Source organism: Coregonus clupeaformis, chromosome 34, assembly GCF_020615455.1.
Source record: "Coregonus clupeaformis isolate EN_2021a chromosome 34, ASM2061545v1, whole genome shotgun sequence".
In the NCBI taxonomy this organism is placed as follows: Eukaryota; Metazoa; Chordata; class Actinopteri; order Salmoniformes; family Salmonidae; genus Coregonus; species Coregonus clupeaformis.
In genome coordinates, this window is record NC_059225.1 from 11,669,852 (window position 1) to 11,689,432 (window position 19,581).

The 19,581-nt window shown below is 45.9% G+C and overlaps 1 protein-coding gene across 2 annotated transcripts in view; it reads right to left on the bottom strand.

The window, feature by feature from the left end:
• The window catches only part of plcd1a (phospholipase C, delta 1a), a 127,798-nt gene extending 127,101 nt beyond the window's left edge, over positions 1-697 (bottom strand). For both annotated transcript variants that reach the window (XM_045210425.1, XM_045210426.1), the window contains exon 1: positions 419-697. In XM_045210425.1, the coding sequence (XP_045066360.1) occupies positions 419-449 (31 nt within the window). In that variant the 5' untranslated portion in view covers positions 450-697. The remainder of the gene's footprint in view (positions 1-418) is intronic.
• Between the last annotated feature and the right edge of the window lie 18,884 nt (positions 698-19,581).

Genomic DNA, 19,581 nt, shown 5'->3' on the forward strand with positions numbered 1-19,581 from the left:
ACAGTCAGCCCTATACAAGACAGTCCACCCTGTACAAGACAGTCAGCCCTGTACAAGACAGTCAGCTCTATACAAGACAGTCGGCCCTATACAAGACAGTCAGCCCTATACAAGACATACAAGACGCAGGACAACAATCTCAGACAGTCAGCCCTACACAAGACGCATGACAACAATCTCAGACAGTCAGCCCTACATAAGACGCATGACAACAATCTCAGACAGTCAGCCCTACACAAGATGCAGGACAACAATCTCAGACAGTCAAACAAATCACATTGCACTCAAGCATACCTGGTCACAAAGCCCATTGAGGAATGGAATCAAACGGATGTTACCTTGTAGAGCATAAAAAAGGTGGTTCTCTAAATATGAACAGACATCACACAATATTCCATATATCTGCAGCTCAACCTACCATGTTTTCCTGCTTTGCTGTTTGATTCCATTCGGATTCGATAAGATCAGCCCCAAGTTGCCGGTGCGTAAAATCCCTCCACGGGTCAGAAATGACGCGCATGTACAAATCCAAGGGTCTCTATGGATAAATGTGAATAGCAAAGCGGTGATAGAAAGCGTTGGGCACTTTAGGCTGCCGATGAGATCCAGACAAACAGTGCGCAGCGCAGCCAGTAGCCTACAGCATAACCAGGACGAAGTATGCGTCCTGCCCTTCTGCCCAACCAGTCCACACCCTCCGCACCGCTACACCGGTCTGACGGGTCCTCTTGTTGCAGCCGGCTACTCCTCTACACGGAATTCCTGACGCAGGGGAAATTCTGATTTGTTTTCCCATACATATTTCTACTGCTGTGTGTCAGTGTGTCTGTGTGTTCCCTGGCTATGGAACAAGACACAAGGTTAAATAAATCACAGTTATGCCATGGAGACAAGGGACAGTGATGATTGGTTGGGTTTTTCGAGGAAAGGTTATCATCATGAATAATAGTTAATGTAGTTTACAGGATAGCCTAACATTCAACCGCTCCAACATAGCCTATAATAAACTGGGTGGTTCGAGCACTGAATGCTGATTGGCTGAAAGCCGTGGTATATCAGACCATATACCACAGGTACAACAAAGCATATGGCCAATATACCACACCCCCTCAGGCCTTATTTCTTAATTATGAAATGGGTTGTTTGTTTCCTGGATGCTGATTGGTTGATATGCGGGAGTTGCAACTCACACAAAATACCTTGAGTGTTAATGTCATAATTCCACTGTCCAGCAGCCCACACAAGAAATTCTTAAACTTCATCTCCCTCTGAAAAAATCGGCTACACACTATTTTTCCATGCTACTATTTGGTTTGCAACAGTTGGGGGTTGTATAAACCTACCTGTCTGCCTCTGCAGCCAGTGCAAAAAAGTATCATTAATACAAATGCAATTGTTCCAGTAGGCTAGCCCAATAATGAATATGAAACTAATAATTCACCATGTCAACCTTAAACACTCACCAACCAGCGCAGTGCAGCCTATGTAGGCCTATTGAATATTTATTACATCATTATTTACTGAAGTTCTAGTCTCTCATCGTCACTGAATCTCTGCTAGCTAGCTACATGCTAATGATGTGTTTAGCATAGCAACATGAATAGAATGATGAGAATTAATGGCTGGGTCAAAACATGAGAATAACTAACAACCAGCCTGCTTGTTGCGGGCCTGTGTCATGTGAAAAAGCTCACAGCGTGAAACAGATGATTGTTGAGAGAATTTTGACACTTGCGATTGGCTGTGATTGTGACATCACAGAGTGAACAATCTCACAGCTTGAGAATTCTCGCTGATCAATATTACTCGCGCCAGATGCTCTTAGCTTGCATTGCTGCTTCAGTTCTGCTTACAGGTCATCTGTGCTTACAGGTCATCTGTGTTTTCTTAGATAGATAGCGTCAGTGCCTGATTGAAAGTGACACTGTAAACGTCAATAAATAAGTAATGATCACTTAATATATTATCAATTGTTTTGTGCTTCTGTCAGGGCTGGCTAGCATTGGGTAACTTTAGCAACAGGATGGAATGGCGAGTTAGCTGTTTATGCATTAGCATAGCGATTGCTGCATTAGCCACGAGCCTGTTAGCTAGCTAGTTGTGAACAGCTTGTGCGGATGGCTGTGCTTATGCATGGCTCAGGGCTAGTGTAGCATGCAGGATTTATAACAATTAGCACAATGTACAAGATGTTATTTTGATTCCAATATGTAGTGAGCTTGCTAGCTGCCATTCCATGAATCACACCATACACTAGCTACATAACCACAAATAGCTAGTGCTATCCGGGATCCTTGGGACATCCTTACTCTAAACCCTAACCATAACCCTTATCTTACCCTAATCTCAACCCTTACTTTAACAATTTTAAATGTCAACTTCAATGGCATAGGGACATCCCAAGGACCCCGGATAGCAAGGACCCTTCATTACCCACCGTCTCTGACTTTACCTGAAGCCAGTAGCTACCTAGGTTTGCCTCTCTGCTGGACCAATCCTTGAGTGGCAAGTGAAATGGAAGCACTACAAATAAATGCAATGTTAATTCGTAATAAAGCCAATAATGAATTGTCAACACGCTCGCATTGGTATTGCAAAAATAATTATGCCTTATAAATGTTGTGAATGTCACCAAAATCATAATTTTGCTATCATTTATGTAACAAATGACCTCTACTGGTGTAATTTGGAACTGCAGACTCAATTGTGTTGTGTGTCTTCACAATAAATTTGTCTCCACAATAACGCCAGGGAGAAATCAAGTCCCAGGTGTCCTTTGTCAGTTCATGGTCATAATGCTTTATTAGGTTGATGACACAGAAATTAACAGTGAAACAGATTTTATTTCAGGGTAAATGGCGCCGGGGGAGATGGCGCCGGAGGAGATGGCTGCCGTTTTACGGCCCTCTAACCAATTGTGCTATTATGTGTGTTTTTTTCGCGTTATTTGTAATTTATTCTGTACATAATGTTTCTGCCACCGTCTCTTATGACCAAAAAGAGCTTCTGGATATCAGGACAGCGATTACTCACCTTGTATTGGACTAAGATTTTTTCTTCAAAGAGTCGGACGCGAAGGACATTCTACAGACACCCGACAAGGCCCAAATCCCCATAATTCGCATGAGAAAGAGACAGAGATATCGTGGATGTAGGTCGGGGTGCCTTGTAAGGATCAGACGATGAGCGAGTACTCTGCCTCTACCATCAGTCCTATTAGCCAACGTACAATCATTTGAAAACAAAATAGACGACCTACGATCACGGATATCCTACCAACGGGCCATTAAAAACTGTAATATCTTATGTTTCACCGAGTCGTAGCTGAACAACGACATGGATAACATACAGCTGGCGGGATATATGCTACATCGGCAGGATAGAACGGCTGACTCTGGTAAGACAAGGGGTGGCGGTCTGTGTATATTTGTAAACAACAGCTGGTGCACAAAATCTAATACTAAGGAAGTCTCAAGGTTTTGCTCGCCTGAGGTAGAGTATCTCATAATAAGCTGTAGACCACACTATTTACCAAGAGAGTTTTCATCTATATTTTTCGTGGCTGTCTATTTACCACCACAAACCGATGCTGGCACTAAGAACGCACTCAATGAGCTGTATACAGCCATAAGCAAACAGGAAAACGCTCATCCAGAGGCAGCGCTCCTAGTGGCCGGGGACTTTAATGCAGGGAAACTTAAATCCGTTCTACCTAATTTCTACCAGAATGTTAAATGTGCAACCAGAGGAAAAAAAAAACTCTAGACCACCTTTACTCCACACACAGAGACGCGTACAAAGCTCTCCCTCGCCCTCCATTTGGCAAATCTGACCATAATTCCATCCTCCTGATTCCTGCTTATAAGCAAAAACTAAAGCAGGAAGCACCAGTGACTCGGTTAATAAGGAAGTGGTCAGATGACGCAGATGCTAAGCTACAGAACTGTTTTGCTAGCACAGACTGGAATATGTTCCGGGATTCTTCAGATAGCATTGAGGAGTACACCACATCAGTCACTGGCTTCATCAATAAGTGCATCGATGACGTCGTCCCCACAGTGACTGTACGTACATACCCCAACCAGAAGCCATGGATTACAGGCAACATCCGCACTGAGCTAAAGGGTTGAGCTGCCGCTTTCAAGGAGCGGGACTCTAACCCGGACACTTATAAGAAATCCTGCTATGCCCGCCGACGAACCATCAAACAGGCAAAGAGTCAATACAGGACTAAGATTGAATCGTACTACACCGGCTCTGACGCTCGTCGGATGTGGCAGGGCTTGAAAACTATTACAGACTACAAAGGGAAGCAGAGCCGCGAGCTGCCCAGTGACACAAGCCTACCAGACGAGCTAAATCACTTCTATGCTCGCTTCGAGGCAAGCAACACTGAAGCATGCATAAGAGCACCAGCTGTTCCTAAATGACTACCGACCCGTAGCACTGAAGTGGTAAGGGTAGGTAACAACACATCTGCCACGCTGATCCTCAACACGGGGGCCCCTCAGGGGTGCGTGCTCAGTCCCCTCCTGTACTCCCTGTTCACCCATGACTGCATGGCCAGGAACGACTCCAACACCATCGTTAAGTTTGCCGACGACACAACAGTGGTAGGCCTGATCATCAACAACGATGAGACAGCCTATAGGGAGGAGGTCAGAGACCTGGCCATGTGGTGCCAGGATAACAACCTCTCCCTCAACATGATCAAGACAAAGGAGATGATTGTGGACATCAGGAAAAAAAAGAGGATTGAGCATGCCCCCATTCTCATCGACGGGGCTGTATTGGAACAGGTTGAGAGCTTCAAGTTCCTTGGTGTCCACATCACCAACAAACTATCATGGTCCAAACACACCAAGACAGTCGTGAAGAGGGCACGACAAAGCCTATTCCCCCTCAGGAGACTGAAAAGATTTGGCATGTGTCCTCAGATCCTCAAAAAGTTCTACAGCTGCACCATCGAGAGCATCCTGACTGATTGCATCACCGCCTGGTAAGGCAACTGCTCGGCCTCTGAGGGTAGTGCGTACAGCCCAGTACATCACTGGGGCCAAGCTTCCTGCCATCCAGGACCTCTATACCAGGTGGTGTCAGAGGAAGGCCCTAAAAATTGTAAAGTCTAGGTCCAAAAGGCTTCTTAACAGCTTCTACCCCCAAACCATAAGACTCCTGAACAGCTAATCATGGCTACCCAGACTATTTACGTAGCATCATGTCATAAATACAAAAAGTAACTTGAAGAAATAAAGGCATGCTATGCAAAAACAAGATGTGATTTGTATATGATAGTAAGATGTGATTTAAACATTTTAGCAGACGCTCTTATCCAGAGCAATTAGGGTTAAGTGCCTTGCTTAAGGGCACATCGACAGATTTTTCACCTAGTCGGCTCGGGGATTAGAACCAGCGGCCTTTCGGTTACTGGCACAACACTCTTAAACACTAAGCTACCCGCCGCCCCAAACCTCATAGTTATTGTATCATTTAAAGCTGGAGTACAGAGCCAAAGCAACAACAAATGTGTCACTGTCTTGGAGTGTTTCACTGTACGTCAAAATATTGTTGAGAAACAAACATTTCGGCAATAGCGTAAGAACAGAGCACAAAGCTCCTGGTTGGTAATAGATGGGACAGAGACAGAGGCCTCAGTGTGTTGTTACCTAGCAGCAGGCCTCAGTGTGTTGTTACCTAGCAGCAGGCCTCAGTGTGTTGTTACCTAGCAGCAGGCCTCAGTGTGTTGTTACCTAGCAGCAGGCCTCAGTGTGTTGTTACCTAGCAGCAGGCCTCAGTGTGTTGTTACCTAGCAGCAGGCCTCCGTGTGTTGTTACCTAGCAGCAGGCCTCAGTGTGTTGTTATATTGTACCTAGCAGCAGACCTCAGTGTGTTGTTACCTAGCAGCAGGCCTCAGTGTGTTGTTACCTAGCAGCAGGCCTCAGTGTGTTGTTACCTAGCAGCAGGCCTCAGTGTGTTGTTATATTGTACCTAGCAGCAGGCCTCAGTGTGTTGTTACCTAGCAGCAGGCCTCAGTGTGTTGTTACCTAGCAGCAGGCCTCCGTGTGTTGTTACCTAGCAGCAGGCCTCAGTGTGTTGTTATATTGTACCTAGCAGCAGGCCTCAGTGTGTTGTTACCTAGCAGCAGGCCTCAGTGTGTTGTTACCTAGCAGCAGGCCTCAGTGTGTTGTTATATTGTACCTAGCAGCAGGCCTCAGTGTGTTGTTACCTAGCAGCAGGCCTCAGTGTGTTGTTATATTGTACCTAGCAGCAGGCCTCAGTGTGTTGTTACCTAGCAGCAGGCCTCAGTGTGTTGTTATATTGTACCTAGCAGCAGGCCTCAGTGTGTTGCTACCTAGCAGCAGGCCTCAGTGTGTTGTTATATTGTACCTAGCAGCAGGCCTCAGTGTGTTGTTATATTGTACCTAGCAGCAGGCCTCAGTGTGTTGTTATATTGTACCTAGCAGCAGGCCTCAGTGTGTTGTTACCTAGCAGCAGGCCTCAGTGTGTTGTTATATTGTACCTAGCAGCAGGCCTCAGTGTGTTGTTATATTGTACCTAGCAGCAGGCCTCAGTGTGTTGTTACCTAGCAGCAGGCCTCAGTGTGTTGTTACCTAGCAGCAGGCCTCAGTGTGTTGTTATATTGTACCTAGCAGCAGGCCTCAGTGTGTTGTTATATTGTACCTAGCAGCAGGCCTCAGTGTGTTGTTATATTGTACCTAGCAGCAGGCCTCAGTGTGGTGTTACCTAGCAGCAGGCCTCAGTGTGTTGTTATATTGTACCTAGCAGCAGGCCTCAGTGTGTTGTTATATTGTACCTAGCAGCAGGCCTCAGTGTGTTGTTACCTAGCAGCAGGCCTCAGTGTGTTGTTATATTGTACCTAGCAGCAGGCCTCAGTGTGTTGTTATATTGTACCTAGCAGCAGGCCTCAATGTGTTGTTACCTAGCAGCAGGCCTCAGTGTGTTGTTACCTAGCAGCAGGCCTCAGTGTGTTGTTATATTGTACCTAGCAGCAGGCCTCAGTGTGTTGTTACCTAGCAGCAGGCCTCAGTGTGTTGTTATATTGTACCTAGCAGCAGGCCTCAGTGTGTTGTTATATTGTACCTAGCAGCAGGCCTCAGTGTGTTGTTATATTGTACCTAGCAGCAGGCCTCAGTGTGTTGTTACCTAGCAGCAGGCCTCAGTGTGTTGTTATATTGTACCTAGCGGCAGGCCTCAGTGTGTTGTTATATTGTACCTAGCAGCAGGCCTCAGTGTGTTGTTACCTAGCAGCAGGCCTCAGTGTGTTGTTACCTAGCAGCAGGCCTCAGTGTGTTGTTACCTAGCAGCAGGCCTCAGTGTGTTGTTATATTGTACCTAGCAGCAGGCCTCAGTGTGTTGTTACCTAGCAGCAGGCCTCAGTGTGTTGTTATATTGTACCTAGCAGCAGGCCTCAGTGTGTTGTTATATTGTACCTAGCAGCAGGCCTCAGTGTGTTGTTATATTGTACCTAGCAGCAGGCCTCAGTGTGTTGTTATATTGTACCTAGCAGCAGGCCTCAGTGTGTTGTTACCTAGCAGCAGGCCTCAGTGTGTTGTTACCTAGCAGCAGGCCTCAGTGTGTTGTTATTTTGTACCTAGCAGCAGGCCTCAGTGTGTTGTTACCTAGCAGCAGGCCTCAGTGTGTTGTTACCTAGCAGCAGGCCTCAGTGTGTTGTTATATTGTACCTAGCAGCAGGCCTCAGTGTGTTGTTACCTAGCAGCAGGCCTCAGTGTGTTGTTATATTGTACCTAGCAGCAGGCCTCAGTGTTTTGTTATATTGTACCTAGCAGCAGGCCTCAGTGTGTTGTTATATTGTACCTAGCAGCAGGCCTCAGTGTGTTGTTATATTGTACCTAGCAGCAGGCCTCAGCGTGTTGTTACCTAGCAGCAGGCCTCAGTGTGTTGTTACCTAGCAGCAGGCCTCAGTGTGTTGTTATATTGTTCCTAGCAGCAGGCCTCAGTGTGTTGTTATATTGTACCTAGCAGCAGGCCTCAGTGTGTTGTTACCTAGCAGCAGGCCTCAGTGTGTTGTTACCTAGCAGCAGGCCTCAGTGTGTTGTTACCTAGCAGCAGGCCTCAGTGTGTTGTTACCTAGCAGCAGGCCTCAGTGTGTTGTTACCTAGCAGCAGGCCTCAGTGTGTTGTTACCTAGCAGCAGGCCTCAGTGTGATGTTACCTAGCAGCAGGCCTCAGTGTGTTGTTACCTAGCAGTGGTAGAACCAGTCAGTCTCACACCACATGATAGAGTGGTAGAACCAGTCAGTCTCAGACCACATGATAGAGTGGTAGAACCAGTCAGTCCCAGACCACATGATAGAGTGGTAGACCAGTCAGTCTCACACCACATGATAGAGTGGTAGACCAGTCAGTCTCACACCACATGATAGAGTGGTAGAACCAGTCAGTCTCACACCACATGATAGAGTGGTAGACCAGTCAGTCTCACACCACATGATAGAGTGGTAGAACCAGTCAGTCCCACACCACATGATAGAGTGGTAGAACCAGTCAGTCCCACACCACATGATAGAGTGGTAGAACCAGTCAGTCCCACACCACATGATAGAGTGGTAGAACCAGTCAGTCCCACACCACATGATAGAGTGGTAGAACCAGTCAGTCCCACACCACATGATAGAGTGGTAGAACCAGTCAGTCCCACACCACATGATAGAGTGGTAGAACCAGTCAGTCTCACACCACATGATAGAGTGGTAGACCAGTCAGTCCCACACCACATGATAGAGTGGTAGAACCAGTCAGTCCCACACCACATGATAGAGTGGTAGAACCAGTCAGTCTCACACCACATGATAGAGTGGTAGAACCAGTCAGTCTCACACCACATGATAGAGTGGTAGAACCAGTCAGTCTCACACCACATGACCCATATCCATCCTGCCCTGCCTTTCAAAAGTTTTTGAAAGCCAAGTCAACAAACAGATCACCGACCATTTCGAATCCCACCGTACCTTCTCCGCTATGCAATCCGGTTTCCGAGCTGGTCATGGGTGCACTTCAGCCACGCTCAAGGTCCTAAATGATATTATAACCGCGATCGATAATAGACAGTACTGTGCAGCCGTTTTCATTGACCTGGCCAAGGCTTTCGACTCTGTCAACCACCGCATTCTTATTGGCAGACTAAATAGCCTTGGTTTCTCAAATGACTGCCTCACCTGGTTCACCAACTACTTCTCAGATAGAGTTCAATGTGTCAAATCGGAGGGCCTGTTGTCTGGACCTATGGCAGTCTCTATGGGGGTGCCACAGGGTTCAATTCTTGGGCCAACTCTTTTCTCTGTGTATATCAATGACGTCGCTCTTGCTGCTGGTGACTCTCAATTCCACCTCTATGCAGACGACACCATTTTGTATACATCTGGCCCTTCATTGGACACTGTGTTAACAAACCTCCAAACGAGCTTCAATTCCATACAACACTCCTTCAGTAGCCTCCAACTGCTCTTAAACACTAGTAAAACTAAATGCATGCTCTTCAACCGAACGCTGCTTGCACCCGCCCACCCGACTAGAATCACTACTCTAGACGGGTCTGACCTAGAGTATGTGGACAACTACAAATATCTAGGTGTCTGGTTAGACTGTAAACTCTCCTTCCAGACTCACATTAAGAATCTCCAATCCAAAGTTAAATCTAGAATCGGTTTCCTATTTCGCAACAAAGCCTCCTTCACTCATGCTGCCAAACATGCCCTCGTAAAACTGACTATCCTACCGATCCTTGACTTCGGCGATGTCATTTACAAAATAGCCTCCAACACTCTACTCAGCAAATTGGATGTTGTCTATCACAGTGCCATCCGTTTTGTCTCCAAAGCCCCATATAATACCCACCACTGTGACCTGTACGCTGTTGTTGGCTGGTCCTCACTACATATTCGTCGCCAAACCCACTGGCTCCAGGCCATCTATAAATCACTGCTAGGCAAATCCCCGCCTTATCTTAGCTCATTGGTCACCATAGCAACACCCACCCGTAGTATGCGCTCCAGCAGGTATATCTCACTGGTCATCCCCAAAGCCAACACCTCCTTTGGCCGCAATTCCTTCCAGTTCTCTGCTGCCAATGACTGGAACAAATTGCAAAAATCTCTGAAGCTGGAGACACTTATCTCCCTCACTAACTTTAAGCATCAGTTGTCAGAGCACCTTACCGATCACTGCACCTGTACACAGCCCATCTGAAATTAGCCCGCCCAACTACCTCATCCCTATATTGTTATTTATTTTGCTCATTTGTACCCCAGTATCTCTATTTGCACATCATCTCTTGCACATCATTCCAGTGTTAATACTAAATTGTAATTATTTTGCACTATAGCCTATTTTATTGCCTTACCTCCATAACTTGCTAAATTTGCACACTGTATATTAATTGTATTTCTGTTGTATTTTTGACTTTGTTTTGTTTTACCCCATATGTAACTCTGTGTTGTTGTTTTTATCGCACTGCTTTGCTTTATCTTGGCCAGGTCGCAGTTGTAAATGAGAACTTGTTCTCAACTGGTTTACCTGGTTAAATAAAGGTGGAAAAAAAAAAAAAAAAAAAATGATAGAGTGGTAGAACCAGTCAGTCTCAGACCACATGATAGAGTGGTAGAACCAGTCAGTCTCACACCACATGATAGAGTGGTAGAACCAGTCAGTCTCACACCACATGATAGAGTGGTAGACCAGTCAGTCTCACACCACATGATAGAGTGGTAGAACCAGTCAGTCTCACACCACATGATAGAGTGGTAGAACCAGTCAGTCCCACACCACATGATAGAGTGGTAGACCAGTCAGTCTCACACCACATGATAGAGTGGTAGAACCAGTCAGTCCCACACCACATGATAGAGTGGTAGACCAGTCAGTCTCACACCACATGATAGAGTGGTAGAACCAGTCAGTCCCAGACCACATGATAGAGTGGTAGAACCAGTCAGTCTCAGACCACATGATAGAGTGGTAGACCAGTCAGTCTCACACCACATGATAGAGTGGTAGAACCAGTCAGTCCCACACCACATGATAGAGTGGTAGACCAGTCAGTCTCAGACCACATGATAGAGTGGTAGACCAGTCAGTCTCACACCACATGATGGAGTGCAGGCCAGTCTACTGAGAGTAGACCAGTCAGTCTCACTGTAATGTGATTGGTTGTGTATAAACAGGACCAGTCAGTCTCACTGTAATGTGATTGGTTGTATATAAACAGGACCAGTCAGTCTCACTGTAATGTGATTGGTTGTGTATAAACAGGACCAGTCAGTCTCACTGTAATGTGATTGGTTGTGTATAAACAGGACCAGTCAGTCTCACTGTAATGTGATTGGTTGTGTATAAACAGGACCAGTCAGTCTCACTGTAATGTGATTGGTTGTGTATAAACAGGACCAGTCAGTCTCACTGTAATGTGATTGGTTGTATATAAACAGGACCAGTCAGTCTCACTGTAATGTGATTGGTTGTGTATAAACAGGACCAGTCAGTCTCACTGTAATGTGATTGGTTGTGTATAAACAGGACCAGTCAGTCTCACTGTAATGTGATTGGTTGTGTATAAACAGGACCAGTCAGTCTCACTGTAATGTGATTGGTTGTGTATAAACAGGACCAGTCAGTCTCACTGTAATGTGATTGGTTGTGTATAAACAGGACCAGTCAGTCTCACTGTAATGTGATTGGTTGTGTATAAACAGGACCAGTCAGTCTCACTGTAATGTGATTGGTTGTGTATAAACAGGACCAGTCAGTCTCACTGTGCTGAGCTGTAATTTTCACTGTCATCCTCCACCCCACACTCCTCTGTGTACAAGACAAGCTGTTTCATAACAGTCACAATAGAACCTTTTCTGATTGTGTGTGACACATGACACACCCTGTTTTAGACACACCAGTCCACCCACGGGAAAAAGTCTGGATATGCTTCAGATGTGCATTGCATACAGTATACTCCTTAGCCTCCAGAGCTGTTAATGTCATTAAAACATTTTACTGCAGGGCTAAATCTCGGTCACACAGAGTGATTCTTGGTAGTCTTAAACAAATCTACTTTGAAACAAAAGTATACACCTCACACACATGGTTATGGGCTTAAGAAACAGAAGACACCGGTCAGAAATCTATACAATTTTAAATTTGCATCCCAATATTACACTTTATATACACTACCAGTCAATAGTTTGGACCCACCTACTAATTCAAGGGTTTTTCTTTATTTTTACTATTTTCTACATTGTAGAATAATAGTGAAGACATCAAAACTATGAAATAACACATATGGAATCATGTAGTAAACAAAAAAAAGTTTAAAAAATCGAAATATATTTTATATTTGTGTCAGGCGCAGGAGGGTAAATCACAGAATACAGAGTTTATTCCGTAGTACACAGTTACGCTGGATAGTGTCAACAGCACAGGGCGTAATACAGGCGCACTGGAACACAATACAGGCACACGGGGAGAAATAACCCTGGCAATACAAAGTACGGGTAGCTCAACCAAGCTACACTCATCTTCACAATAAACAATCACCCACAAGGACAAGGGGGCAGAGGGAACACTTATACAGGTACTGATGAGGGGATATGAACCAGGTGTGTGTAATTAACAAGACAAGACAAATGGAATGATGAGATATGGAGCGGCAGTGGCTAGAAGGCCGGTGACGACGAACGCCGAAGCCTGCCCGAACAAGGAGGGGAGGCAGCCTCGGCGGAATTCGTGACAATTTGAGATTTTTCAAATAGCCACCCTTTGCCTTGATGACAGCTTTGCACAGTCTTGGCATTCTCTCAACCAGCTTCATGAGGCAGTCACCTGGAATCCATTTCAATTAACAGCTGTGCCTTCTTAAAAGTTAATTTGTGGAATTTCTTTCCTTCTTAATGCGTTTGAGCCAATCAGTTGTGTTGTGACAAGGTAGGAGGGGTATACAGAAGATAGCCCTATTTGGTAAAAGACCAAGTCCATATTATCGCAAGAACAGCTCAAATAAGCAAAGAGAAACGACAGTCCGTCATTACTTTAAGACATGAAGGTCAATCAATCTGGAAATTGTGAAAAACTTTGAAAGTTTCTTCAAGTGCAGTCGCAAACACCATTAAGCGCTATGATGAAACTGGCTCTCATGAGGACCGCTACAGGAAAGGAAGACCCAGAGTTGCCTCTGCTGCAGAGGATAAGTTCATTAGAGTTACCAGCCTCAGAAATTGCAGCCAAAATAAGTGCTTCGCAGAGTTCAAGTAACAGACACATCTCAACATCAACTATTCAGAGGAGACTGCGTGAATCAGGCCTTCATGGTTGAATTGCTGCAAAGAAACCACTACTAAAGGACACCAATAAGAAGAAGAGATTTGCTTGGGCCAAGAAACATGAGCAATGGACATTAGACCGGCGGAAATCTGTCCTTTGGTCTGGAGTCCAAATTGGAGATTTTTGGTTCCAACCATTGTGTCTTTGTGAGATGCAGTGTTGGTGAACGGATGATCTCCGCATGTGTAGTTCCCACCGTGAAGCATGGAGGAGGAGGTGTTATGGTGTGGGGGTGCTTTGCTGGTGACACTGTCTGTGATGTATTTAGAATTCAAGGCATACTTAACCAGCATGGCAACCACAGCATTCTGCAGCAATACACCATCACATCTGGTTTGGGCTTAGAGGGACTATGATATGTTTTTCAACAGGACAATGACCCAACACACCTCCAGGCTGTGTAAGGGCTATTTGACCAAGAAGGAGGGTGATGGAGTGCTGCATTAGATGACCTGGCCTCCACAATCACCTGATCTCAATCCAATTAAGATTGTTTGGGATGAGTCGGACCGCAGAGTGAAGGAAAAGCAGCCAACAAGTGCTCAGCATATGTGGGAACTCCTTCAAGACTGTTGGAAAAGCATTCCAGGTGAAGCTGGTTTAGAGAATGCCAAGAGTGTGCAAAGCTGTCATCAAGGCAATGAGTGGCTACTTTGAAATATATTTTGATTTGTTTAACACTTTTCTGGTTACTACATGATTCCATATGTGTTATTTTATAGTTTTCATGACTTCACTATTATTCTACAATGTAGAAAATAGTAAAAATTAAGAAAAACCGTTGAATGAGTAGGTGTGTCCAAACTATTGACTGGTAGTGTATATAAAGTGTAATATTGGGATGCAAATTTAAAATTGTATAGATTTCTGACAGGTGTCTTCTGTTTCTTAAGCCCATAACCATGTGTGTGAGGTGTATACTTTTGTTTCAAAGTAGATTTGTTTAAGACTACCAAGAATCACTCAGTGTGACCGAGATTTAGCCCTGCAGTAAAATGTTTTAATGACATTAACAGCTCTGGAGGCTAAGGAGTATACTGTATGCAATGCACATCTGAAGCATATCCAGACTTTTTCCAGTGGGTGGACTGGTGTGTCTAAAACAGGGTGTGTCATGTGTCGCACACAATCAGAAAAGGTTCTATTGTGACTGTTATGAAACAGCTTGTCTTGTACACAGAGGAGGGTGGGGTGGAGGATGTCAGTGTTATTTCATAGTTTGATGTCTTCACTATTATTCTACAGTAGTAAAAAATAAAAATAAACCTTGTATGAGTGTCCAAACTTTTGACTGGTATTGTAGATCACAGAAGACTGAACTATAACAAAACTGTATGACTGATATGGGTCAGATTGGGTCAGATTGGCATCATTTATTTTTATTTTTTATCATCTTTATTAATTAAGAAATTATGAAAAATGTAACATTCCACCCATGAGGAGTTTCTAGACCCAGAGGCGCAACATCGCGAGACTTCCAGGAACGAAACAGATCAAACAGACCAGGTTTGGGGTTTGGGGTTTGAGATGAGAGAGGTGAAAAATTATTGCTTAGTTGTTCATTTTCTCGCAATCTAAAAGCACAACCTAGATTAACATGGTATTACTCCAACCTCATGAAAGAAACTGACTTCTTTTCATTTTCCTCAAAAACAGTTTTATATTGAAGGAGTTCCTTTGATGGCCTGCAATTCTGCGCCAGACAACCGTTAGACCCGATGACGTGTTTATGCACATGTGTCACACCCTGGCTCTGGGACTCTAGTTGTTGAGCCAGGGTGTGTTTATTCTATGTGTTTATTTCTATGTTGGGGGTTCTAGTTTGTTGATTTCTATGTTTGCCTGTGTGACTCCCAATCAGAGGCAACGAGTGTCAGCTGTTGGCTGGTTGTCTCTGATTGGGAGCCATATTTAAACTGTCTGTTTTTCCCTTTGTGTTTGTGGGTTTTTGTTCCGTGTTCGGTCATTGATACCGTGGACGTCACGAGTCGTTTCTTGTTTTGTATTCATGTTTAAACTTTAACTAATTAAAGTATGTTTGTTCATCACGCTGCGCCTTGGTCTGTTCCCTATGACGATCGTGACAACATGATTATATATATATATATACAGTGGGGAGAACAAGTATTTGACACACTGCCGATTTTGCAGGTTTTCCTACTTACAAAGCATGTAGAGGTCTGTAATTGTTATCATAGGTACACTTCAACTGTGAGAGACGGAATCTAAAACAAAAATCCAGAAAATCACATTTGTATGATTTTTAAGTAATTAATTTGCATTTTATTGCATGACATAAGTATTTGATCACCTACCAACCAGTAAGAATTCCGGCTCTCACAGACCTGTTAGTTTTTCTTTAAGAAGCCCTCCTGTTCTCCACTCATTACCTGTATTAACTGCACCTGTTTGAACTCGTTACCTGTATAAAAGACACCTGTCCACACACTCAATCAAACAGACTCCAACCTCTCCACAATGGCCAAGACCAGAGAGCTGTGTAAGGACATCAGGGATAAAATTGTAGACCTGCACAAAGCTGGAATGGGCTACAGGACAATTGGCAAGCAGCTTGGTGAGAATGCAACAACTGTTGGCGCAATTATTAGAAAATGGAAGAAGTTCAAGATGACGATCAATCACCCTCGGTCTGGGGCTCCATGCAAGATCTCACCTCGTGGGGCATCAATGATCATGAGGAAGGTGAGGGATCAGCCCAGAACTACACGGCAGGACCTGGTCAATGACCTGAAGAGAGCTGGGACCACAGTCTCAAAGAAACCCATTATTAACACACTACGCTGTCATGGATTAAAATCCTGCAGCCACGCAAGGTCCCCCTGCTCAAGCCAGCGCATGTCCAGGCCCGTCTGAAGTTTGCCAATGACCATCTGGATGATCCAGAGGAGGAATGGGAGAAGGTCATGTGGTCTAATGAGACAAAAATAGAGCTTTTTGGTCTAAACTACACTCGCCGTGTTTGGAGGAAGAAGAAGGATGAATACAACCCCAAGAACACCATCCCAACCGTGAAGCATGGAGGTGGAAACATCATTCTTTGGGGATGCTTTTCTGCAAAGGGGACAGGACGACTGCACCGTATTGAGGGGAGGATGGATGGGGCCATGTATCTCGAGATCTTGGCCAACAACCTACTTCCCTCAGTAAGAGCATTGAAGATGGGTCGTGTCTGGGTCTTCCAGCATGACAACGACCCAAAACACACAGCCAGGGCAACTAAGGAGTGGCTCCGTAAGAAGCATCTCAAGGTCCTGGAGTGGCCTAGCCAGTCTCCAGACCTGAACCCAATAGAAAATCTTTGGAGGGAGCTGAAAGTCCGTATTGCCCAGCGACAGCCCCGAAACCTGAAGGATCTGGAGAAGGTCTGTATGGAGGAGTGGGCCAAAATCCCTGCTGCAGTGTGTGCAAACCTGGTCAAGACCTACAGGAAACATATGATCTCTGCAATTGCAAACAAAGGTTTCTGTACCAAATATTAAGTTCTGCTTTTCTGATGTATCAAATACTTATGTCATGCAATAAAATGCAAATTAATTACTTAAAAATCCTACAATGTGATTTTCTGGATTTTTGTTTTAGATTCTGTCTCTCACAGTTGAAGTGTACCTATGATAAAAATTACAGACCTCTTGTAATGAATACTCAGACAGAGTGGTAAGATCCAATCGCAGAATAGCGATGCTTTATTAGAGTACAGACAAGGGTATAGCTTAATCGTGGTCGGGCGGGCTGTGGTCAAAATCGGGCAAGGCATAGACAGGCAGAGGTACCAAAGGAGCGGGCTAGTCGTAGTCGAGGGCACAGGCACAGGATCAGAGGACGGTAATCACTGGGGTAGACAAGCAGAGGATTAAGTCAAACAACAAGGCACAGGTCGGATACACGGGTAATCAAAACAACAAACTCTCTCTCTCTCTCGGAACAAAACGCTTAGCAAGTCACAAAGGAACAATACCTCGCACCGACTGAACTTCTGAGCACACCTTAAATCCTACCCTAATTACGGACAGGTGTGCTCAGAACTCAGGTGAACCAGATCGAGTCTGATGACTCCCCCTCTCTGTAGATCGGGGAAGTGTCAGACTCTGTCTAGACCCAGCCAACCCCCGATCCCTTACAGTATCCCCCTCCCCAGGGCCGGCTCCTGACGGCCTTCTACCTCTACCGGGTGGTCTTCCTCTGGGTCGGGGTCCGGGATGATCTGGGTGTTCAGCGTGGAAAGTGGCCTTGAGAGCGGGGTCTAGTATGTCCTTAGCAGGAACCCAGGACCATTCCTCCGGTCCATATCCCTCCCAGTCCACGAGATATTCGATGCCCCCTCGTCTCCGTCTTGACTCCAGTATCTCGTGGACTGTATAGGTGGTGTCCTGTTCATCCTCCAAAGGTGGTGTAGTAGGTTGTTGAGCGATTGGTGGATACATCGGGCTATAATGAACAGGTTTCAGCAGGGAGACGTGGAACGTAGGGTTTATCCTGTAGTGTCGAGGGAGTAACAGACGGTAGGTGACAGGGTTAATACGTCTCTGTACTTTGAAGGGACCAATGTACCTGGGTTGGAGCTTCTTGCAGCTCCGTCAGAACCGCAGGTCTCGGGTAGACAGCCACACTCGTTGCCCGGGTTGATAAGTGGGAGTAGGTCTCCGGCGTCGGTCGGCATAGGTCTTTTGCTGCTGTGAGGCTTGACTGAGATGTTGATGGGCCGTCTCCCAGACCTGCGCACTCCGACGGAACCACTCGTCCACCGCCGGTACCATCCCGGGTGCGGTATCCCACGGAAACAGGGGTGGTTGATACCCTAGAACACACTGAAAGGGCGTTAGACGTAGGGAGGTGTGAACGAGTGAGTTCTGAGCATACTCTACCCAAGGAAGGAATCGGCTCCACTCTTGCGGCTGCCGCGAACATTGTTGCCGTAGATACTTCCCAATTTCCTGGTTGAGCCGTTCTGTCTGCCCATTGGCCTGGGGATGATACCCGGAGGTGAGGCTCACCGAGATGCCCAAGCGTTCGCAGAAGGCCTTCCAAACCCGGGATACGAACTGGGGTCCCCGGTCGGAAACAATATCCTCTGGAACACCAAACTGCCGGAACACCTGGTTAAACATAGTCTCCGCCATCTGAGTGGCGTTAGGTAAACGGGTCATGGGTACTAACCGACACATCTTTGAGAATCGATCGATGACCACGAGAATTACAGTATGGCCCTCTGATTCTGGTAGGTCGGTAACAAAGTCCATCGCAATGTGCGACCAGGGTCGTTGAGGAGTTGGCAATGGCATCAGCTTACCCTCCGGTAGTGCTCGAGGCGCCTTGGACTGAGCACATACCGGGCAGGATAATACGTAGTCTCTGACGTCATCTGTGAGGGAATCCCACCAGTATTTTCGACTGATGAGTCGTGTAGTTCGAGTGATTCCGGGATGACCAGATCCTAGCGACGTGTGGCACCATTCCATCAGTTGAGGTCGAAGCGGAGCTGGTACAAACACCTTCGACACCGGGGTTTCTGGAGGGGCTGGTTCCGCTGGTAGGCTCTCCTGAATTGTGTCATCGATAGCCCACCTCACAGGACCAGCACGGCAACTCATGGGGAGGATAGGTTCTGGTTCAACCGGTCTGTCAGCGCGCTCGAACCGTCGGGAAAGCGCGTCCGCCTTACAATTCTTGGACCCGGGAATATAAGAAACAGTGAATTGGAAACGGTTGAAGAACAAAGACCACCTTGCCTGTCGGGAGTTCAGTCGTTTAGCACTGTGAAGATACTCCAGATTGCGGTGGTCCGTGAGCACTTGGAACGGATGAGCTGCTCCCTCCAGCCAATGTCTCCACTCCTCCAGGGCTAACTTCACCGCCAGTAATTCATGATTTCCCACGTCGTAGTTCTGCTCGGCCGGATTCAGCTTCTTAGAAAAAAAAGCACAGGGTCGTGATTTGGGCGGGTCACCTTGGCGCTGGGATAGCACGGCTCCCACTCCAACCTCCGAGGCGTCCACCTCCACGATGAACGGCAAGGTAGGATCCGGCTGACATAAAATGGGAGCGGTGGTAAATCGTTGTTTCAATGTCTCAAAAGCCCGCACTGCCTCCTCCGTCCATTTCAGACCACGACCCTTGTGGCTGGTCATCGCCGACAGGGGAGCTGCGGTTGTGCTGAAATTACGCACGAACCGTCTATAGTAATTGGCAAACCCCAAGAATCTCTGAAGCTCTTTCA